Genomic DNA, 24687 nt, shown 5'->3' on the forward strand with positions numbered 1-24687 from the left:
ACTGCGCGGTTCACTCCACGCAGCAAAAGAAACTGCAAAAAGTGTGGTTCTTTCTGCGATGCATTGTGACAGCAGTGGCGCATTCGTGGGTCCCATGACGCCGGGACATGTAGACACTAGGCATCCGTCACGTCAAAATGACAGTGCCGCCATTCGATGCCCGTCATGTGCTAGGGGTTGAGGCACGTATGGGTGGTGCACCCTCGGCAACCCTAGCAGATGACGAGGGGTGCTGCAAAGGCCGTCTAAATGGGCCTACCATAGCAACACGACCACCATTGCATTGTCAGAACAAAATATTCTAGAATTTAGTAGAGGTTCAAGTAAAGTGTGCAGATGGTGCATTGACCAGGTTTCTTTTTTTAACAAAAATCTCTTCTTGTGAACTTGAAACTATTGTAGAGTGACCCTTTTTATAACCTCAAGGGTACAAGCAGGAAAAATCCCTAAATTGTGATTGTAGGGTACTTGATTGATTTTTATTTGGGTAATTTGCCAGCATGTAATTTGACAGCATGTTATTTGTAAATATAGTACGTCTTTTGGTCTCACTATTGCAAGCCCTATATGACTTTCTAAGCAGTGTATCTGACTTTGGTCTGGTCAAAAGTAAGAGATAGAACTCAACCAGTTAAATAAAATTGGAGTATGTAACTACTGCCATATCAGTGATGCTGTCAAAGGACTTTTTCTTTCTTTCTTTTTTGCCACACGTACAAAAATTATTATGGCTGCATCTTTATTTTTTATTGTTTTTTGTTTCATGACCTGAACTTGGTTTCTCTACAGAAATGAATTCTTAGCACATAATACAGAAAAGCACTTTATGAATTTTGGTTATGTCTGCATAACCAATAGTAGTGTAGAATGTTGCTACAGGACACTTGATAAACTCATACATTCAAAAAAAAGTAGTATGCTGTCAATTAAAAAAAATAATGGTTTTTGTTCCCAGCTAAAATGAGCAAGCAATCACAACAAGTGAAAGTTATGGCCATATTTCCTTAAGACTTTAAACAACATTAAAAGTAAGGCTGAGAAATGTGAACCTCAAGACTTAGTAATGTGTTGCTTAATTCCGTGGGCCCTTCCCATTACGGGGGATCCATTCCTGTCACACACACCCCACGTAGCAAAAACGTGTAGCATGTGGTGTGCATGCGTTCTTTTTCACATAGTGTGGCTTAGCCTAAGCTGAAAGCCCAATTGCTCCTGCTTATGGCATGGGTGCACGTATTATCCTTTCCCCTCCTTTCATTATCAATACAGTCGGCCCTTCTTATTCACGGATTTTGTTATACATGGATTAAAACATCCAGTGTTTGAAATGTTCAAAAAAAGGTTAATTTCAATATCAAACCTTGATTTTCCATTTTTTTATAGGGGCCACCATTTTGCTATGTCATTATATTTAATGGGACTTGAGCATACACTGATTTTGTTATACCACGGGGGGATCTCGAACCAAACCCCAGCATATAACAAGGGTCCACTGTAATCCTTCCCTCAGTATGATGTTATGGGGATTTATTCTGTTGATGTATGGAGCATTTTAAGCAGAAGAGGCAATAATTTTTGATGTGGCATAGTTTTTGATGTTGGTTGTGTAGTGTATTTTATGTAACTTTGTAAGCATGTTCACCATGCCAACGTAACAAGCACTGATCTATTCGACTGTTTAAAAGCTAATTTTTAAAGGATGTTGCAATACAGGGAAGATTATTAATAGCTTTTTAGGTATGAGGTCCCATCCCAAAGATTCTGTTTGATTGCTTTGACAGCCTAGAAGAAGAGTGTGCCAAGCATTTATCCCTCAGTACTCTGATTCTTTTTCCCCCATTCCTGTTTTTTCACTGCTTTAGGGCTAGGAAGCCGTTAATACTGGGTCTCTTGGAAGTCATTCAGGCACTCTGCAACTCAATACCAGATTGATGACACTTTACAACAACAATCACAGCTGAAAGAAAAGGGGGCAGAAGTGGAGTTGTTTTTATTCTGTTCTTTCTTTTTGGGGGTGATCTCCAAGGTCTAAAATAGAGTGGAAACTGTGACAGGCTGGGCACCAATTTTGTGCCTCTAAGGCAACCCAGATTGCTACAAATGGCCTTGAAATCCCCACAAACATAATTGGAAACCAAATTCTAGTTTTTGAAAAATAAGGTTTTTCATTAAAGATAATGTATTTAAGGGTAAATTATTGCTTCTGTGAGTAAAAAGGCACTTGGAGGGATCAAGGCCCCCAAAAACAGCCGGGAGGCCAAAACTGCCCCAGGGTCTAACCCTGACTAAAAGGCAAGGTTTAGGATGGGATCGGGCACTTTTATATTACTGCCACGTGCTTTAATGGTTTTTGTAAAGAGAGCCATGTTTATTTATTAAAAACAAGCTTTGTGTTTGTAATGTGAAAAACTGTGATTTTTAGGTAAAAGTTTTCTAATTTTTTACTGCTGGGGGTTTATAACTCCTTTCCTTTTCTAGAGGATGAAATTTGCAATAGATTTTCCATTATAGACTCTTAGTAGCTGTGGTTTTTAAAGTTTACATCTCTTGCACAGTTTGACATGGCTGTTAGATTTTTTGTATTTATTATGTGGCTTAGCCTTACCTGTTTACTTTTTCAATATGTATTAAAAAGCAATATTTCTGTGAATGATTTCCAAACAAAAACCTTGCCTGATTATTCAGCTCTATTAAATGCTGCCTATAGAGTGCTGTAGTGAGCATGAGACTGTCACCAAGCATCACTTCTGGAGTACTGACCAGTGTTACACTAGCAATAGCAATTACATTTCTATACCGGTTTCAGTGAATTAACACTCCCTAAGCGGTTTACAATCTTAAACCAATTGCCTCCAACAGCTGGGGTACTCATTTGTCCTACAGAAGGATGCAAGCTGGTGGACCTTGTGGCTTGCAGTACAGCCATTTAAACCACTGCCATCTGGGCTCCCGGTAATCATTTGTATAGACATATAACAATGGGAGTCAAGCCACAAGTGGGATTTTTGTTTTTGCAAAGAATAGCAATACAGTTTTATACTGCTTGCAATGAACTCACAGCTAAGTCGTTTACAATATGTAAGCCAATTGCCCCCACAAGCTGCGTACTCATTTACCAGCTTAAAAGGTTGGAAGTTGAGTCAACCTGGAGCCCGTGGATCGAACTCATAATCTTGTGGCTGCAGTAGCAGCATTTAACCACTGCACCACCAGGACTCCCCACCATGAATGCACACATTGCACACATATAACCTGAGAACCAGAATTACCTCCCTCTTCCCACCTAGCTTCCATCCCATTGGATGCCCATGGGACTTGGCCACAGTCAACGCAATACACCACCCATACAGTGCAATCGGTGCCACCCCATTGGAAAGTACAATCATGCCCCCCCAATACATATCCACTTTCCCTTCTTCACCCCATGCCCTCCTTTGGACTGTTTGGTTCGTGTATGCTTTAATTACATCCATTGCATTATTGGCAACTTGCCCATGATTGTCAGACTTTTGTATCCTAGCATATGCGATAGCTAAGATGGGTCAATGGTGAAGCTGGCCGCTCGTTTGTCTCCGTAAATGGCAAAACCATGTGGCACGCAATAACACCGGTGGCTGCCTCTCACTGGTCCCAAGTTGTATGCTCCAGGTTGCAGACATGCTCCATACACCAATTGGGCTTTTCTGCATTCCTGCACTTTGCACTGTGCTCTTTATATGCTGGTGTGATTATGCACATTTTCTGCATTAAAGCAGAGTATCGGGGCTTTTTGCTCTAGTTTTTAGCTTCATGTCAGTTTCCACCCTGTTAAGCACCATACAGTAGGCTTGAAGTTGGTTTGAAACCGCTTAATTTTGCCAGTGCCTCCCCTGCTGTCTCTACTTCATAGATTCATAGAATCCTAGAGCTGGCAAAAACCACAAGGGCCATCCAGTCCAACCCCCTGCCATGCAGGAAAGCATAATCATGGCTTCCCAACTCCAGGGGTTTCTGGATGAAACGGATTATCTAGATCCATTTCAATCTGGTTTCAGACCTGGCTATGGAACAGAGACAGCCTTGATCGCCTTGGTGGATAACCTACGCAGGGAAATGGACAGAGGGAGTGTGTCCCTGTTGGTTCTTCTGGACCTCACAGCAGCTTTTGATACCATCGATCATGGTATCCTTCTAGACTGCCTCTCTGGGATGGGGCTTGGAGGTACTGTTCTACAGTGGCTCCGTTCCTGGAGGGGCGAACTCAGAAGGTGGTACAGTGGTACCCCGGGATACGAAATGACCGCGTTACGAAATTTCCGGGATATGAAAAAATTAGATAGGAAAAAACTGTTCCGGGTTACGTTTTTTTTTTCGGCTTACGAAAATTTTTTTGGTGCTTTTCGGCGCTTTTTCGCACGAAATCGCAGCTTTCCAGCGCTAGCGGCTATGGCTTTTTCGGGTTGCGAAATCTTTCGGGTTACGAACGGCGCCGCGGAACGAATTAAATTCGTAACCCGGGGTACCACTGTACTGGGGGACTCCTGTTCGACCCCCCTGGCCATTGACCTGTGGGGTCCCTCAAGGTTTTGTGTTGTCCCCTATGCTGTTTAACATATACATGAAACTGCTTGGAGAGGTTGTCTGGAGTTTTGGAGTGCGATGTCATCAATATGCAGATGACACTCAACTCTACTACTCCTTCCCACCTCAATCCAAGGAGGCAGTCCTGGTTCTAAACCAGTGCCTGTCTTCAATAATGGACTGGATGAGGGCAAACAAGTTGAAATTTAATCCAGACAAGACAGAGGTGCTCCTGGTCAGTCGGAAGGCAGATCAGGGAATAGGGATCCAGCCTGTGTTAGATGGGGTCACACTCCCCCTGAAGATACAGGTTCGTAATTTGGGGGTAATCTTGAACTCAGCTTTAAACTTGGAGGCCCAGGTCTCTGCTGTAACCAGGAGTGCTTTCGCACATTTAAAACTTGTGCGCCAACTGCACCCGTTCCTTGAGAAGCCAGATCTGGCCACGGTGGTACATGCCTTGGTTACATCCCGTTTGGACTACTGTAATGGGCTCTACATAGGACTGCCTTTGAAAAGTGTTCGGAAAATTCAACTGGTTTAAAGAGCTGCTGCCAGGCTGTTAACAGGCGCCGATTACAGAGCCCATACAACTCCCCTGTTGAAATAGCTTCATTGGCTGCCAGTTCGTTCCCGGGCACAATTCAAGGTACTGGTTATATCCTACAAAGCCCTACATGGCTCAGGTCCACATTATTTGGCAGACTGTTTCTCCTGGTATGAACCTGCCCGGACTCTGAGATCCTCTGGAGAAGCCCTTCTCTCCATCCCAACACCTTCACAAACACGTTTGGTGGGGACATGAGAGAGGGCCTTCTCAGTGGCTGCCCCTAGACTCTGGAACTCCCTGCCCAGGGAGATAAGAACGGCTCCCTCCTTGATGGCTTTCCGTCGGCAGGTGAAGACCTACCTGTTCGAACAGGCATTTAAGGAATCACTATAAGAACAGGCAGGAATGTTGGACTAGTTTAATCAATTTGTTAATGCATGTCATTTATCTATTTATTTTAAAAATGTTTTAATTGTACTTTTTGTGTGTGTATATATATATATATATATATATATATATATATATATATATATCCCGCTCTTTTCCCAGGACTGGGACTATATATATAAAATCAAAGCACTCCCAACAGATGGCCATCCAGCCTCTGTTCAAAAAGAAAGAGACTCCATAACACTCAGAGTGAGTTGATTCCACTGCTGAACAGCTTTTACTGTAAGGAAGTTCTCCTTTCCTGTAGCTTGCATCCATTGCTCCAGGTCCTATTGTCTGGAGCAGCAGAAAACAAGCTTGCTCCATCCTCAATATCAGGGGTAGGCAACCTTTTTGAGCCGGGGGCCGGGTTGCTGTCCCTCAGACTACTGGGGGGCCGAAGCCAAAAAATAAATAATTAAATAATTTTTTTAAAAAAAATTAAATATATAAATAAACCAGGACAAATGTAGGACGAAATTTTCAAATGGAAGACACTTTTTTTAAAAAAAATGGAGGACACGTGAAAAAATTTGCTGATTTTTAAAAAAATGTTAATATAAATGCATGTTTCTGAGGCTTCTATAGACAATTGACCCCCAAAGGCCCCGGCGGCAATTGGCGGCAGGACCAGGCTGGGGCCGGTCCCAAGGCCTTGCCGGGCCGCATCCGGCCCGCGGGCCGCAGGTTGCCTACCCCTGCTCAATATGATATCCTTTCAAATATTTAAACAGGGCTACAATATGACCAATTAACCTTCTTTTCTCCAGGCTAAACATCCCCAGCTCTCTAAGTCGTTCCTCATAGGGCATCGGCCACCCCGTGCATTAGCGGACTCCCTTAACGAGCTGACACAGCTGGTCGCTGAGCTGATGTTGGAGACGCCCAGGCTTCTCGTCCTGGGTGACTTCAATATCTCCCTCACGGCCAGCTATGTTCCATCCGGTGCGGCTCGGGAATTCATGGAAACCATGGCGGCCATGGGCCTGTCCCAGCTGATACAGGGTCCTACGCACTGTGCGGGTAATACTCTCGATTTGGTCTTCTGTTCGGAGGCGGAGAATCCGTGGGTGGAAATTGCTAATATTTCCCCCTTGTCATGGACGGATCACTTCCTGGTAGAGGTGAAAATCAAGGCCTCTACCCAGATCCCCCCCCGGGGGTGGTGGACCAGTTAGGATGGTCCACCCTCGAAGGCTGATGGAACCTGAGAGGTTCCAAGAAGCCTTAGAGGGGCTCGCGGTTGGAAATGACGGCGACTCTGTTGATGCCCTTACCGGTATCTGGAATACCGGTCTTTCTGGGGCTATACACAGAATCGCTCCCAAGTGTCCTCTCAGGCCCGCTTCCAATCGTAAGCCTTGGTATACGGAAGATCTCCGGGCGAGGAAGCGGGTTCTGCGACGACTAGAGTACCGTTGGCGGAAACACCTTCGCTTAAACGACAAGACTCTCCTAGACCGGCTGTTGAAGGACTATGGAGAGGCAATACGAGCAACAAAGAATTCGTTCTATGGTGCTCGTATTGCGTCCGCTGAGTCACGTCCGGCAGAGTTGTTCAGGGTGGTCAGGGAGTTAACTCAGCTCCCTCCCGCCCTGAACCAGATCCTTGAACCTTCTAAGGCCTGCTGTGACCTTTTTAATGACTTTTTTGTGGATAAAACTTCTCGCATAAGCGAAGGTCTGAACGCCGACGTTAGTGCAGAGCCTAGGGTAGAAGTGTCCAGAGCCTCCGCGGACTATGTTACACTGGATCAGTTTGAGTTGGTGAGTACCGATGATGTGGACAAGATCCTCGGAAGTGTTCGGAAAACAACCTGCTCTCTTGATCCCTGCCCCTCGTGGTTAGCGGCCCAGGGGGGACCGGTGGTAACGACTTTGTTACGCCGGATAATTAACACCTCTCTGAGGGATGGGCGATTTCCATCGGATCTTAAATTGGCCATTGTAAGACCGATCCTAAAGAAGCCCTCCCTCGACCCCCTGGTACATAATAATTATCGGCCTGTTTCGCTGCTACCTTTCTTGGGGAAGGTGATCGAAAGGGCGGTTGCGATCCAGCTTCAGGCGGTCTTGGATGAAACGGATTATCTGGACCCATTTCAAACTGGCTTCCGGGCGGGTCACGGGGTTGAGACGGCCATGGTCGCCTTGGTCGATGATCTCCGTCTGGGCATCGACAGGGGAAGCGTGTCCCTGTTGGTGCTCTTGGACATCTCAGCGGCTTTCGATACCATAGACCATGGTATCCTTCTGGGGCGCCTGGCTGAGGTGGGAATTGGGGGCACTGTGCTCCAGTGGTTCCGTTCCTACCTCTCTGGGAGGTCCCAGATGGTGCAGCTGGGGGACGTGTGCTCCAGCGAGCGGGCCCTTAAAACTGGGGTCCCTCAAGGAGCCATTCTGTCCCCCATGCTATTTAACATTTACATGAAACCGCTGGGAGAGATCATCCGGAGACATGGGGCGCGGGGTTATCAGTACGCTGATGACACCCAAATCATTTTCTCTATGTCTCCGACTGATGCAGTGACTGGGGATGGCGTCTCTCCTCTCGTGGCCTGTCTGGAGTCAGTAATGGGCTGGATGAGGGAAAACCGACTCAAACTTAATCCAGAGAAAACGGAGGTACTAGTGATAGGTCCCCCTGGTCCAGGAATGGCGGTGGTTCCACCTGTCCTGAATGGGGTCACGCTCCCCGTGAAGGACTCCGTGCGCAGTCTGGGGGTGCTTCTTGACTCGTCCCTTCACCTGACTGCTCAGGTGAATGCGACGGTCAAGAGTACCTGTTATCAGCTTCGGCTGATTCGCCAGCTGCGCCCATACCTGGCCCAGAGGGACCTTGAAACTGTTGTACATGCTCTGGTAACTTCGAGACTGGATTTCTGCAACGTACTCTACATGGGGCAACCCTTATACCAAACTCGGAAGCTCCAAGTAGTGCAGAACATGGCAGCACGGCTGGTCACTGGTGCTCCCAGGACCAGCCATATAACACCTGTGCTTAAAGATCTCCATTGGCTGCCTATTCGCTTCCGAGCTCAATATAAGGCGTTGGTTATTACCTATAAAGCCCTAAATGGCTTGGGCCCAGGATTCCTGAAGGACCGTCTCTCCCCGTACATTCCGCCTCGCACCCTCAGAACATCTGGGCAGCAACTCCTGAAGGTGCCTGGGGCAAGGTTGGCCGTTACGGCCAGAAGATCCTTTTCCACAGCTGCCCCAGCCCTTTGGAACACGCTGCCCATAGAGCTCCGCTCATCTACCACCCTGGCCCAATTTAGGAAGGGACTTAAAACCTTCCTATTTAATCAGGCATTCCCCGACTAAACATCCTGTGGGCCTCCCTCCTCTCTCGTGGCCGTGAGGTTGGGCTAATGGGGTCTTTTATTGTTTTTGTGGACTGTTGTTGTTTTAATCTGTTTTTAATTTGTATATTGTTGCACTTTGGTGCATTCTGTAAGCCGCCCTGATCTATTTGGAAGGGCGGGGTACAAATAAAATTTTATTATTATTATTATTATATTATTATGATTTCCAGACCCTTCACAATTTTAGTTGCCCTCCTTTGGACACGCTCCAGTTTCTCAATGTCCCTTTTGAATTGTGGTGCCCAAAACTGGACACAATATTCCAGGTGGGGCCTGACCAGAGCAGAATATAGTGGCCCTATTACTTCTCTTGATCTAGACACTATACTTCTATTGATGCAGCCTAAAATTGCACTGGCCTTTTTAGCTGCCGCATTGAACTGTTGATTCATGTTCAACTTGTGTTCTACTTGGACTCCCAGATCCCTTTCACATGTATTCTCATTCAGCCAGGTGTCCCTCTCTTATATCTATATCTATATATGCTATATATATATAAGTCATTTAATTTCCCCCACCTAGGTTGTTTTTGGTGTTATCCATGGCTGAGAATGGTGGCCCAAAAAGTCTGAAAAGACTTGAAGACACACAACAATGGCTCTTTTAATGATTTTAACTGTGTTTTTACAACGTTTGTATTATGTGGATTGGTTTAGAGATGGGGGGGGGGGAGAGAAAGGGGATTTATTTTATTGTGTTGTATATATTTTTTTTATTGATGTAAGCTGCCTAGATTTTATTGAAGAGCCGGGATAGAAATAATAATAATAATAATAATAATAATAATAATAATAATAAATTATATTATTATAATAATATAATAATAATATAATATAATTATATATATATATATATATATATAATATAAAATTATGTTTATATATTATATTTATATATAATATATAAATGTTCTATTGTAATATATAATATAATATAGGGTATTATATTATCATAATTTATTATTATTATTATTATTATTATTATTATTATTATTATTATTATTATTATTATTATTATTATTATTATTATTATTATATTCCCTGCCCCACAGTCCTTCAGAAGGACTTCTCTTCCTTCCTCAAGGTTCAACAGACAGTTAATAAAGAACCTGGCAAGTGGCAAGAGTCAGGGCAAAAGGGGGCGTGTCTTGGCTTCACCCACTTCCGGGATGTGTGTTCTGTCCTGTCCCTCAGAGGGTCTCCTCCTTTTCCTTCCTCAGGGTTCCACAGACAGTTAATAAAGAACCTGGCAAACGTGAGGGCAAAATTGGGCGTGCCTTAGCTTCACCCACTTCCGGGATGTGTGCTCTTTTTCTTGTCCCGGCAGGCGTCGGCGGCGCTCGGCGTTGTGGTTCCGGTTTCCCGCAGAGCCTCTTTTCTGTGAAGGCCTCCATCGCAGGAACCGCAGGCCCGGCTGCCTCGAGTCACAAGCAGGTAGTATGGCGGCGTCCCTTGGGGCAAGTCACACTCTCTCAGCCTCAGGGGAAGGCAAGGGCAAAGGCGAACTCCCTGAGGAAACCTAACAAGGAAACCCAATGCCAAGAAAGCCTCAGGGTCGCCACAAGTGGGAAAGGACTTAAAGCACACAACAACAACAACAACAGCAACTGTAACTTCGAATAGCAATAGTAGTAGTAACAGCATTAACTGCCCGCCATTTTGTGGCCAGGAAGGCTGTGGCTTCGAGGGAATCTGGTTAGCCTCAAGGCATCGACACACTGCAGGAATAATCCAGTTTGAGACTGCTTTAAGTGCTATGGAATCCTGGGAATTGTAGTTTATTGTGGCATCTCTTTGACAGAGAGATTGTTTATTCCTAAAAGCTATTAGCCATTAAAATAGAATACAGGTAACAAAAACAAGTGATACAAATATATACAAAGGCAAAGGTTTAAAATCCTCATTAATATAGATCGAATTAAACGCCTCCTGGATCGGGAACCATGGCCTATTACAGACTGCCAAAATAAAGCTGCTTTGGGTCTCTTTGGAGGTATGCTATTTAAATGAGACATGCATCCTAAGAATCCAGAAGCTGCACCAAAGCTGCACTCCAGTGCTTAGGAATGGAGTGTGGCTTTGGCATGACCTCCGGACTCTTAGGACCCATGCATCATTTAAATAGCATACCTCCAAAGAGACCCCAAGCAGCTTTATTCTGGCAGTCTGTAACAGGTCCATGTGTCTCCATCACCTCTGTGTAATTCTTATTTGTGGCTGAAGAGCGGGGTATAAATACTCTAAAATTAATTAATTAATTCATAATTTTGATGGCTGCATCTTAACTTGCTTGCAGCCAAGGCAAATTTTGCAACCGTCGTTGTGGTAATATATTACGCGTTGTTTCCTGCCAATAAGATACAAATCTGCTTCATGGGAGGTCAATTGGAAAGAGTGGAGAATATTACTATAAGCAACCTGTGTCTAGATGCCATATAGAGAGGGCATTGCAAAACATTGGCTCACAAACACAAAGCCTTTGGTGCACAGGAGTATTATTTCATCTTCTCTTCAACTAGGCAGTATGTCTGTTGTATGTAGTGGCACCAGAGCTCTCAGGCAGAGAAGGCTAAATGTCTCACAAAACTACAGTTCCCAGAATTCCATGGCATTGAAGCCTGGCAATTAAAGTGGTGCCAAACCGGATTATTTCTGCAGCGTGGTTGGAGCCTTGGGGTCCCTTAAAAGACTGGGTCCCTTGCCAGGGTTGTTGCTGAGAAAGGATTTGCCTGCTGATCATGACTGCATCCACACTGCAGAAATAATCCAGATTGATACCATTTTAACTGCCACGGCTCAGTGCTATGGAATTCTGAGAACTGTAGTTTTGTGAGACATTTAGCCTTTTCTGTCAGAGAGCTCTGGTGCCACAGCAAACTACAGTTCCCAGGGTTCCATAGCATTGGGCCATGACAGTTAAAACGGCATCAAACTAGGTTATTTCTGCTGGGAGGATGAAGCCCTTGAGAACATTTTTGTTTCTGCATACAAAGGGACAACTCACCACTGCTGAAGTTTCCTTCCTCTTCCACATACACACACACACACACCACCAGTATGGCCTAGTGGTTTGAGCACTGGACTATGACTGGAGGCCAGAGTTCGGGTACAAGCTCAGCCATGAAAACCTGTTAGATGACCTTGGGCAAGTCGCACTCTCGCATCCTCAGAGAATGGCAATGGCAAAGCCTTTTTGAAGAAAATTGCCAAGAAAAACCCATGATACAATCGCCAGAAGTCAGAAAAGACTTGAAGGCATACAACAACAACAACAGACACCTGTTTGTGTGTTTAATCTTTCAGACAGCCATGCAGGAGTGTCACTTGTGGGGTGCAGGGAGTAGGGACTGCACCAGGTTATACTAGTAAGGGCTGTCCGACAGTGGAACAAACTCCCTCGGAGTGTAGTGGAACCTTCCTCCATGGAGGTTTTTAAACAGAGGCTGGATGGCCATCTGTCAGGGATGCTTTGATTTGGATTTCCTGCATGACAGAATGGGGTTGGACTGGATGGCCCTTGCGGTCTCTTCCAACTCTATTCTATGATTTTATACCTTAAGGTGGTGATAGAATTCAGAGACAAAGCTGTGTTAGTCTGGGAAACAGTGTGCCAAGGTATCTTGTAGCACGTTTGAGACTAAAGGAAAGGGAGAAGCTGGGAGCAGGAGCTTTTGTAGACTTGAGCCTATTTCCTCAGATGCATGTGGTGCATAAGGTGGGGGTGACACCACTGCTCCCTAAGAGACTGCCTTTTTGGCAGAAATGGCCTGTGGCATTTGCCTGCATCCCTTTAAAATGCTGGAGATGGGGTGAATGGGTTGAAGCTCAGTGGGAGAAGAAAAGAGAGGTCTAAGTTGTCTAATTTTTGTAAAAAAACCAACACCCTTTTTTAAAGGATTCTTTTTCAGTTTCCTTTAAAAACACCTCATCTTACCAAATGTTCACTTTAATCATGTGAAACCGTGTATGTACATGTAAATCAATCTTGCCTGAACAATATAAGCAGTAGGACTGGATAGTGGAGATACTTCATCTTTACTGCCTAAGATGTTTTTAGATTCCATTTATAGAAAATATATTGGTCATAGTGTGTTGGTGTGTGTGTAAAAATATGAATATATGTATGTATCTATTATAGATATGGATAACAGACCTGAAGAGAAAGGCGGGACATTGCATGCAACTTCGCAAGAGAAGGCACAAGCTAGAGGTAAGAGGGACTCTTTAGTGTGTTTACAGTGATATCAGGAAAGGGCCTCCAGCTAACATAAGGTAAAATTTGTAGGTCCTCCAGCATGGTTCTATTATCAGTTTGTGGCAGATGTTGACTCAGAGTTGCACTGGAAGACTTGAAGATTCCTAGAGAGGTGTTCTCTCAGGTAAAAAGGATAGCGTTTTTTTTATTTGCATTTTTTCCACCTTCACAGGGGTCCTTCACCCCTAACCCCATTGAATGTGGAGGGACCACTGTACAAATAATATTTGTCTGGCTCTGATACAAGTAACATATTGGTTTTCTTTCTTTCTGTCTTCCTTTCTCTTTCTTGCTCTCTTTTTCTATGTGGTGTTGTTGCTGTTAATATTATTATTATTATTAGTAGTAGTAGTAGTAGTAGTATCCTGCTCTTTTCCCAGAACTGGGACTCAGAGCACCTTCACAACGTTTAAAAACAATACAATTAAAACATGGAAGCGTGATACTTTAAAACAGAATTAAATTGTTAGAATATTAAAATAGATTACTTATTAAAAGAATAAAAATACAATTAAAAAGATAAAATTTTAAAACATTTAAAATGACACACCACCCTAATCCTTTAATAACAATTTTTTAAAAAAGAAGATTTTAACCTGCCGGTGGAGAAGGTTTTAACCTGTCAGCGGAAGGCCATCAAGGAGGGAGCCATTTTGATTTCTCTGGGCAGGGAGTTCCAGAGTCTAGGGGCAGCCATCGAGAAGGCCCTCTAGCGTCCCCACCAACTGTGCTTGTAATGGTAGTGGGACGCAGAGAAAGGCCTCTTCAGAGGATCTCAGGGCCCGAGCCAGTTCATACTGGGAGATACGGTTTGCCAAATATTATGGACCTGAGCCATATAAGGCTTTATAGATCATAACCAGCACTTTGAATTGTGCCCAGAAACAAACTGGCAGCCAATGTGTGTGTATGTTTTGGCATATTAAACTAGCCTTTGGCATTCAGCACATGACCAGTTTGCAACACAGGTTCAGTCTGCTTCCTAATTATTTTTGAGGACATTGTCAACTGTGTTAGAAGGATTCACAAGATTAATTTACACTCTCCGATCAAGTACTGTTTTGGTTTGTTTGTTTGTTTGTTGGATTTAAATCCCACTAATTGTTACCCCAAGGTCTAGCTCCCTGCGACCTCCTCATTTTCAATGGCAAGTTGATATCAGAAAGGATATTTTAGTCATGTAACCAAAAAGTCATCCCCAATGCAGGAAACTAGCCATGCCATACAAGGACATCCGTGACCATATTGCACCTGGCTTAGCATGGGGGAAGCTCAAGAGCATGGCCAGAATAGATCAATCAAGATTGGAATCTGCTTAAGCCTTAATCCATTGATAGGAGTGATGGTGGGTGATAAACCTGATGCTTTCAAATGAACAGAAACCCAAATATACTTCCCTGTGGAGGAGATATTCCATTGTCTAGTCATTTACAAGTTCCCTTCTCATTCTTCTCTCCTGGAAATTTCATTTTAATCTCAAAATCTGCCCCGGGATCTATTTTGCCCTATAAATATACCTAGAAAGGCACTTCCAGTTTGGTCTCTCTTGAGATTCAGACAGACACTCTGTCAGTATCTCACTTGGCTCCTCAGCATTGCTGGCAGCTGCTGAGCCATTTCATTTCACAGAATCCCCTGAATGAAACCTTTGCTTCTGGAACCGGTACAGTATTGCTTTCTGCAATCCTTAAAGTCGCTGTCTGCTACCACCTTTTATATCATTAGTTCTTGTGAGTGTGTGTGAGTGTGCTTTTGTATGATTGGTGATTCTCTTTTATAAAGAAAACTACATTTGGACCTTGCATTCTGGAGTTCTGTTTCTCAGAACCAGTATACACAGGTTTGGTCCCTGCTTTGAGTTGCCCAAACCCTCTCAGGTGCTATAATTGAGCTAATAAAATTTCCCTATTAAATATTGATTGCGGGTGCCTTCTTGAGCCCCTGGCAAACTTTCTCCCAGGGTGGGTGATGGGATGGGATTTATCATGTTTGTTTTGCCATTGTATTTTTAGATCTTTCTATCGTTAGAGTTTTTTAAAAAAAACATCCAACAGTTAGAGCTTGCTTATAGGTATAAATGCATATAATAAATAATAAGCTTCCTTTGTCTTCAGTATTTAACAAATTGCCATATGAATCAGCTTTGTTGTCCTGCAGTGCTATGACCATCTTGATAAAAATTTATCTGTTTGTTTATTTGTCCCAGTCTCACAGACCTCAGGGTCACCAACAAGGATTTTAAAAGCTGAAGAAGGCCTTTATTTTAAAAGATCATCTTAAAACCATCATTCCTAGTACACTGAAAAATTAAAATCCTAATCAGTTTCCCACACTGTATTTTTTTTTCTTTAAGAGAAAGAGAAGAGAAAGCGAAAACGGAGTAGAAGCAGATCCTCTTCAGTTTCTTCCACTACATCATCTAGTTCTTCAACCTCTTCCTCTTCAAGGTCATCTTCAAGGTCCTCTGCTTCACGCAGCAGAAGCAGTTCAAGCAGTAGAGGTAATAATTATTTCACTACTGTGAAGTAATCTTTTTTACAGATGATGTTGTCACACACTGACAGAAGTTCAGCCAACCTGGATTGTTAGACATGCATGTATGCATTATCTTAATGGACCTGGGGTGACTAAAATGGTGAAGGGTCTGGAAACCATGCCCTATGAAGAATGACTTAGGGAGCTGGGGGTGTTTAGCCTGGAGAAGAGAAAGTTAAGAGGTGATATGATAGCCCTGTTTAAATATTTGAAGGGATGTCATGTTGAGGAGGGAGCAAGCTTGTTTTCTGTTGCTCCAGAGACTAGAATGCGGAACAATGAATGCAAACTGCAGGAAAAGAGATTCCACCTCAACATTAGGAGGAACTTCTTGACAGTAAGGGCTGTTCAACAGTGGAACAAACTCCCTCGAAGTGTGGTGGAGTCTCCTTCCTTGAAGGTCTTCAAACTGAGGCTGGGCGGCCTTTGTTTTAGATTTCCTGCATGGCAGGGGGTTGGACTGGATGGCCCTTGTGGTTTTTGCCAGCTCTAGGATTCTATGAATCTATGAAGTAGAGACAGCAGGGGAGGCACTGGCAAAATTAAGCGGTTTCAAACCAACTTCAAGCCTACTGTATGGTGCTAAACAGGGCGGAAACTGACATGAAGCTAAAAACTAGAGCAAAAAGCCCTGATACTCTGCTTTAATGCAGAAAATGTGCATCATCACACCGCCATATAAAGAGCACAGTGCAAAGTGCAGGAATGCGGGAAAGCCCTTGCAGTCTCTTCCAACTCTACGATTCTATGATTCTATGACCTTATCTTTGTGGGAAGTTCAGTATATGCCGTGGAGATGTTTGCAAGAAATGACCATTGGATACTTACATTTTCTGGGAGATTTCTTTTCCTTCAACACTTCACTGATTTTATGCAGAGAGCCAGAATGGTATAGTGGCTTGAGTGTCAGATTGGGACACTGAGAGACCAGGGTTTGAATCCCTGCTCAGCCATGGAAGCCCACTGGGTGACTATGGGCAAGTTACATACTCTCAGCTTCAGAAGAAGGCAAGGGCAAACCCCCTCTTAACAAATTCTGCAAAGGAAACCCTGTGATTATGGTCACCATAAGTCGGAAATTACTTGAAGGCATACAGCAATTATCATTTTATGCAGCAGTTTATAGATTTAGGGGCTGAGATGACTGTCCCGATAGAGTGACATCCTGCCACCCCTTTCAGTACCGGATCAGGATTGCAGTAACCACATGTAAAGTTGAATGTGTATGTTCATTACTACACAGAAATTATCTTTGTGATCACTGTCTGAATCAAATACTGATTAGTGTTTGTGAATACACCAAGTCTTTAAGAGGAACTATGCTTTCTTGGTTTTTTTTTGTTTTTTTTTTGATGGAGGGGTGGTGTGTTAGTATCTCAGGAGCAGCAAGCCCAGATGATAGCTTCTGAATCTTGACCTTTGTTAACTAATTCTTAATTTACATTGTATTACTCAAACACTAACATGCACTTTTAAAAATCTTAATGTTTAGATGCTTCCAAATCAAAAGCAAAGAAGAGGAAAAAGGAAAAACACAACAAAAAGGTGAAAATAAATTCAGTTAAGAGAAAATCAGTGTGCATATAATTTATACTGTCTGTAAAGAAAAGCTGTAGCTTTGTTTAATACATGATGTTTCTGAGAAGAAATCTTAGTTTTGCAGTACAACTCTGAATTAATACAGAATATCTTTTATACTCCAAGGAGATACCATGGTACCAGATTCCTATTGATAGTTTTCATTGGTGGGAGACACATGACAACCTCTCACAGGTTATGTCCCCCTCCCCTTGGTGCTGCCTTTCTTTCAAGGTTTTACTGCTAGTGTGAACTACAGAGTTATGTAATGGCTGCTTGTCTTCAGCTGATTTGATAAGTTTGTGAACTCCATATCCATGGAAAAGCATGTCTCATTGTCAGTTCAGCTCAGCAGAAATGTGACTAAGTAGCTATCACACTGTTCCTCATATGATGCATAAATCATGTGGGTGGCCCATAAGACTGCTGTCAGTGGGCTCTGGAGACAAGTCATCAGAAGACATAGTAGCAGTTTTGCATGCTACTGACATTGTGATGTTACTTTTAATTCCTAGATGAGACCTCCATGTAAGGACTAAGGACACAGGAGCCCCAAACTGGTCCAGATTAGGGTTAATTGCATAGCTTGGTGCCTTCATAGTCAGCAGATGTCATTCTTCCCTTTAATCTGTCAGGGCTTGGAAAAGTTAGGTTTTTGGACCAACTCGCCTAAATCTTCCAGCTGTGTGCTAGGCTCATGCATAGGTAGCTCCTGAATTAATGTGGACATGCATATGGTTTCTCTGTGGCTACTATTGTGAACATAAACAATCCCTGTGGTATCTTTTTCTTGTTTTTAGAAGAGGAAAAAAGATAAGTTAAAGAAAAAGAAAGAAAAGAAAAAAAAGAAAGACAAATCAGGCCCTGTCCAGCTTTCTAAGGTAGGTGCAATACAAATATTTTCCTCTTTAGTCTGATAGTGTGCATCTGCCCCAAAGTCATCCAGTCATTTTCATGATAGAGTAGAGGTCTTAATTCAGATTTCATTATAACTTAATCAAAACACCACATTGTCAGATGTAATTGATCAGAGTGAACCTTAAGAGAAACTTTGTAGCAATTTCATTTGTGTTTTTGATATTAGTTTAAGCAGATTGAGTTGACCTATTGGTTCAATTGCTGATGCTGAAGACTTGAGCAGTTTTGTGAGATCTGAGGCAGTGAATCAACAGCACCCTTCCATTCTTCCTCAGTGTCACCTAACTTGCCACTGGTCTTCCAAGGTTCACAGTGGGCTCAATTTTTCTTTCAATGAAGGGGAATTATAATTCTATGGTACATTTGTAAATTTTGCAGGTCTAGAATTTAAAATAATTTGAAAAGGTTGGTTGTTAGCAGTTTTCAGTATTAGAGGGCTGTTGTCTTTGCACCCTTTAATATTTATTGTAGCTTGAACAATATCTATTAACTTTTTTGAGAGCCAGTGTGGCGTAGTGGTTTGAGTGTTGGACTAAAACTCTGGAGACCAGGGTTCAATTCCCCACTTGCCATGAAACTCAATGAGTGACCTTAGGCAAGGTCACATGCTCTCAGCCTCAGGGGAAGGCAATGGAAAATCCTCTCTAAACAAATTGTGTCAAGAAAACCCCGTGATAGGGTTGCCTTAAAGTTGCCATAAGTCAGAAGTGACTTGAAGACACACAACAACAATCCCTCCCATATGAGGCCCACAACAATTTTTCATCTAGATCACCTCTAGGCCACAACTATTTTGGTTCATCCAATGCCCCCAGAATATTAACTGACGGTCTGTTTTCATTAACAATTGAAAAGTGGTTTTGGAAGTATCCTTGCAATCAAAATGGAGCTGCTCGTTTTCAGTGTCTCAGCTCTTTCTCATTTTATTTTCTAAAAACTGTTTGAAAGCAAGATGAAGAAGAGTGTTAGCATGTCATTCTTAATCAGTAATGTTTATTAATCTGCCCTTGATTTTTCATGAAGTTGTAGCCATGAGACCAGTGTTACTTGTTTTTAGTACCTTCAGCTTGTTGTAGCTTCTGGTTTCCTGCTTTTTTTTACTCAAGAGATTTATTCATTACACATTTTCCACATGCTTGGTTTGCTCTGGCATTAAATAGGCCACAGGTATTTCTGGAAAACATGATTAATAACTTATTATTACTATAAATATTTTAACCTGCTACATATTTGTTTGCTTTTGAATCATCATGTGTTATTTTAGTACTTGAAAGATAAAAGGAAGAATCAAAACTACAGTATGATCACAGGAAAGAAAATTAAGATGAAAATAAAGAAGAGTAAAAAAGATAAAGAGGTATTGCTTCAAACATTTTTATATTGCTTTCTAAAAATATTATAGCTGTATTTGCTGTATTACAGCTGTATTTAAGTATGTTCAGCTCTTAAGTTGTGAATTATTTTGGAGTTCTAAAGTGTTCTGCAAAATTAAACATGGTGACAAAAATGTAGAATTTATTCCCAACCTACTTTTTTTCTGTACCTTGATCCAACTATGCATACTTGCCAGTGCAGATGAGCATCCAGGATGCTATTTATCCAAGTCTTGCTAAACTGCTAGTATTTTTCTTTGCCCACAGATTAACATCTGTAATCATCAGTTATTACATAACTACAGCTGGATCAGAGTGCTAGTTTTTATCACATTGTATTCTGTGCAGTGCCTATCAGTTTGGAAGTAAAACAGGGTCACCCAGAATTAAAGTACAGTCACCCCTCCACATTTGCAGGTTTAACTTTCATGGATTTGATTATTCGTGGATTATTTCACACCACATCTGCTGCTGCCTAATGCCATTTTTAATAGGGACTTTTAAGTCTTGCCTCACATTCATGGTCTCCCTTCAAGCCTGGTGAGACTGAAAACTCGAGGCTAGGCTTATAAGTCTCTAATAAAAATGACATTGAGCAGCACTGAAGACAGCAGCAAGTGAAGGAACTCTGTTGACTTAAAGATATAAACAGGTTGCCGGTATGCTCCCTACCGTGGATTCAGATATATTGTGTACTGTACATTTAAAACCACAGTGGGTTGAATCCATGGGTAGTACTTTTGTGTCTAACCCCCGCAAATATGGAGGGCCAGCTGTAATCATTTCTACTGCTTGGAAGACTCCCAGAGTATTCAGACATACAGAAGTTTGTAAATTAAAAGGTAATTTTTGCTACACAGAAGATTGGTAGCTTTGTCCCTGGGGCAGTGAATCTGCTCCAGGCCTCAGTCAAAACAGTAAAGGAGCTGTCCAAAGTGCTGAACCTACTTGGGCGCAAATGTTCTCAGCACCATGGATAGCCCCCTTAGGCTACAATCCTACCTCCACTACCACACGTCCAACAAATGTGATAAATACCAGTGAGGCCACAGAATACAGACTGCCATTGAGCCTTTTGGGGACAGGACTTAAAGGTGCCACTTGTCAGATAGGCACCATGAGTCTATCAAATTAGTATGGTTAAGAGCAGTTGAGACACAGCATGTTCATTAAAGACAAGCCCTTCCCAAAACAAAGGAACCTAGGAGACAGTGGGAGAAAGGGAGCATGCCTGGGCTGATATTGCTTGACTGCATCTTGTGACAGCTCCAGATAGTTTACAGTAAAATTTAGAGGTATCTTAGGGTTAGTAGAACATTGATTTGAAGAAATCTGCAGTCCTGCAGATGTTGGATTACCCAGGGATGCTGGGTGTTGCAGTCCAACAGTATCTGATAGAGCTGTCTGATTTCCAAACCAGAACTAGCGGGGTGTTGCTATGATGTTAACTTCCTCTCTTGAACTATGCTGGTTTACAACTCTTAAATACTAGCAGTGGCAGTCCTCTAATGCTGTGGTGTGAATGTGTAGTCCATCTGAACTGCCAAAGGAGGGTGCAGTCCAAGAGTATCTGGACAGCGATATGTTCCCCACCCCTGTTCTGTTATAATATGATGCAGCAGGAGGCGGGGGGGGGGGGGGGGGTGTAAGGGCATTCCTACTACCTTTCACATTCCTGAGCTGCTTTCTCCACTCAAGGGCCTCAAACAATATGCAACACTGCAGTCCCAGTCTGGCCAAAGCTGTAACCAGGGAAACTCATTTTAGGTGATAGGGATCCATGGCAACATTGGCTAGCATCCTGTTAGCCTATGTAACCCATTTTTTGTCATTGTGGAGATCAAAATTTGCTACAAACTGTACAGTGACCAAAATTGTCCCCCCCCCCAGTTTTTAAACTGCTGCAGCACCCTCAAAACATGGCCATGTGGTCAGTAGAGTGTGGGGGGCACAGAGATGCTTTCCTGTAGCTTTTCTTTGCCTAGAACAACAACCTGTGTAAAGGTCTTCAAAGGTTTGAATGGCTAGGCAATAAAACAGCTAAGAGAGAAAAGTCTGTAAGACTTTTTGTGTGGATTTTCTAAGATGATTATTGCAGTTATGAAACTATTTTGAGGATTTTTTTTTGTTCATTGCTTATGTAGCAATACAATTGGCAAATTTTTGGGATTAAATCAATTTGAATCCAAAAGGACTTTGGTTTTCCATCAATAGGATCCAGCTATGTGACTGCAGCCCTGTGTACATTGCCTTGTAAGTCCTTTTGAAATCTATAAGCTAGAAGTGGGAATCATGTGGACTACAACTCTCAGCAGCCTTTGCCAGTACTGTACTACTAATGATGAGGATTACTGGGAGTTACAGTTATGCAGCTTCTGGAGAGCGAATGATTCTTACTCCTATTGTAGGGCTTTTTTCTATGAACATAGGTTGTGGATTTATAATAATACATGAAAGAGCTACTTAAATCATCTATGAAGCTGTTATAATGATGGCCTTTTTTATTCCCAGCGTGATCGAAACCGTGCTGAACTCCTTGATTTCTTGAACTCCGCGTTGTAGTAAAAACGATACTAAGCAAGGACCAATAAATGTGTAACCCATTTGGTCACCCTGTTCCTCTATAGCATGAAATGCAAGCTCAGAGTGAAGGGATGAAAGAATACTGAAACGTGTGAGGAGCTGAAACTTTTCTGCTGTGACAATAAGATGCCACCTTTACAACAGGCAAAGAAAAGAACTTGCCAACACAGACCCATGCAGACTGTTGCTGCTTCTGAGACCCTAACAGAGCTGAAGTCCATACTTTAAAATGTTCTAAAGTGAGGTGAAAATGGTTGAATTTTGGCCTACTGTGAATATCCGAAACTGCATGCAGAATATAACTTGATCAGCAGTTGTCCATTGTCATTTTTATGTTAAAGCTGAATATTTGCAAATACATGCTTTAAAAGGAAACATACTTGTGTATAGATATATTTAGTTTTGGGAATATTTGTTAAGGACAAAATAACTCTGCCTTAGCAGTGCATATTCTAGAGGAATAATACAATAGTATTTTTAAAACTTGATTTCTTCAGTGTAATGGATTTTCCTTTCAAAATAGGAAACACCCTAATGGCAGGTTATTAACTAGGTGCTAGGTTATTAATTAAAATACAATGGCACAATGTAGCCATTATGTGAATATTCTGAAAACAGCTTACCTTTTGGTGTTTTTTTTCTTTTCTTTTCTGCATTGTTCATCACTGCTTTTTAAAAAATGTTTTCCTTGGTCTATGTTCTAGCTTTTCCTGCAGATAAGTGTGTAATCTAGGTACACACTATGAAAATCTCAGTGGGCCATCAGTTTCAGTAAAGTGTAGCAATACATGAAACAGACTTCATTATAGGACTGGTCATGTAATATGACCCCACAGTGTATAAACCTCTATTTTAAAAGAAAATCCAAATAAAATCTGTTCTTCGGAGTTTGATCAACCTTATATTTAATGAATTCATTCCAAAAGCAAAAAATTAGATTTCCAGATTATATAAATGCTTACAATAGAACAAGTCATGTAACTAGCTAAATACAGATGTTCATTTTTTTTCTTAATATTTAGTAGGAAAAAAGCATGGTGTCATCATGCAGTTTTGTCCCACTCTACATTATTGGCTGACATTAGTGAAGGGTTGGTGGGAGGAGGGAACATGATACAATAATGTCACATCGCCCTTTTAATAAGTTTGCGTTATAAAAAGAAAAGCTGAAACTGAATGTTGTATTTAGTAGGGATGCCGTAATCTGTATAATGACTAGAAAAATATAATTTTTGTATTTGTTACATAATGGCAGAGCATCTGGACAGCCGTACATTCCCCATCCCTGTTCCGATGCCTTGTTTTGCTGCGCGAGGAACAAACCGCGCGGCTTCCTCACGCAGCAAAAAGAACCCGCAAAAAGCAGGTTCTTTTTGTGGCGTGATTGGGATGCCACAGTGCGCCAATGGCACACTCGCAACAGCGTTGCAACTTGTGGACACGAAGCATCCGTTGCGTCAAAATGGTAGTTCCCGCCTGTACAGGACGCCACCATTTTGATGCCCTTGTCATGTAAGAGGGGCGTCTGTAAGCGCCGCCTCTCACACGTGACGACGGCGCCCCATTGTGCCCGTCTGTCCCGAGCCAATATTGTTACAGTATTGGTTAATGTGAACAATCCTGTCACTGCAGGCTGCAGTTAAGTTTCCAAAAAGTTTTAAGAGTGAGTCAATAATGTATTTTATATCAGCTTTAGTACAGGTTGAGCACCTCAGCGTGAAAATCCAAAAACATCGATAAACTGAAACCTTTTGCCACCAGCAGCTCGCCTTTGCCTTCAGGGCAGCGGCTGGGACTGTGGCGCTCTTGCTGGTTCCTCTCAGATCCACAGTCTCTTTCCATCCTTGCATCTCATATACAACACAAACAGCGAACAAACAAGACGAGAGGCTCGAGTAAGACAAAGAGCAGGAGTGCTGCCCACTGCTGCCACCATGAAGGTGGATGCACATGGCTGGCGGCAAAAAGAAGACTGGAGAGAGACTCAGGAATGCAAGTACGTGCCATTCCAGAGATCCTCATGTCTCTCTCCAGCCTCAAAAGCACAGTACAGGTACATGCCAGCATGGTGTAGTGGTTTGAGCAATGGACTGTGACTGGAGACCAGGGTTTGAATCCCGGCATGGCCACATAAACCCACTGGGAGGCCTTGGACAAATCACATTCTCTCAGCCTCAGCAGATGACAATGGCAAACTCCTCTGAATAAATCATGCCAAGAAAACCCCATGATAGGGTCACCATAAGTTAGAAATGACTTAAAGACACACAACAAGGAACATATTACACTAGTTGTGTATTCAAAAATAAAAATTAAAAAATCCCAATTCGGAGATGCTTGTGGTCCCAAGCATTTCAGATAAGGGATACTGAAATCTATAAAGTTTTATGATTTCAGCTTGGTGAAACCCAAAAAGTAACAGTAGAGGGCACCCTCTCCATCTGTAAATGTGAAGGTTCACACTAATCCTTAACAGAAAAGAAATGCAGTGACAAATGGAAATGCTCTGCTATTTATATATTCTAAGCAGTGCCCAATT

The 24687-nt window shown here is 42.5% G+C and overlaps 1 protein-coding gene across 1 annotated transcript; it reads left to right on the forward strand.

Moving 5' to 3' along the window:
* Positions 1–10227: 10227 nt before the first annotated feature.
* LOC121919865 (protein FAM133-like) lies at positions 10228–23045 on the forward strand. The gene is made up of 7 exons (XM_042446841.1): positions 10228–10340; positions 13045–13116; positions 15515–15661; positions 17189–17241; positions 18075–18155; positions 19457–19549; positions 22077–23045. Exons 2-7 carry the CDS (start codon positions 13047–13049, stop codon positions 22125–22127), a joined length of 495 nt encoding a protein of 164 aa, XP_042302775.1. The 5' UTR covers positions 10228–10340; positions 13045–13046; the 3' UTR covers positions 22128–23045.
* The last annotated feature ends 1642 nt before the right edge of the window (positions 23046–24687 follow it).

The sequence above is a fragment of the Sceloporus undulatus genome, chromosome 1, assembly GCF_019175285.1.
Source record: "Sceloporus undulatus isolate JIND9_A2432 ecotype Alabama chromosome 1, SceUnd_v1.1, whole genome shotgun sequence".
Lineage (NCBI taxonomy): Eukaryota > Metazoa > Chordata > Lepidosauria > Squamata > Phrynosomatidae > Sceloporus > Sceloporus undulatus.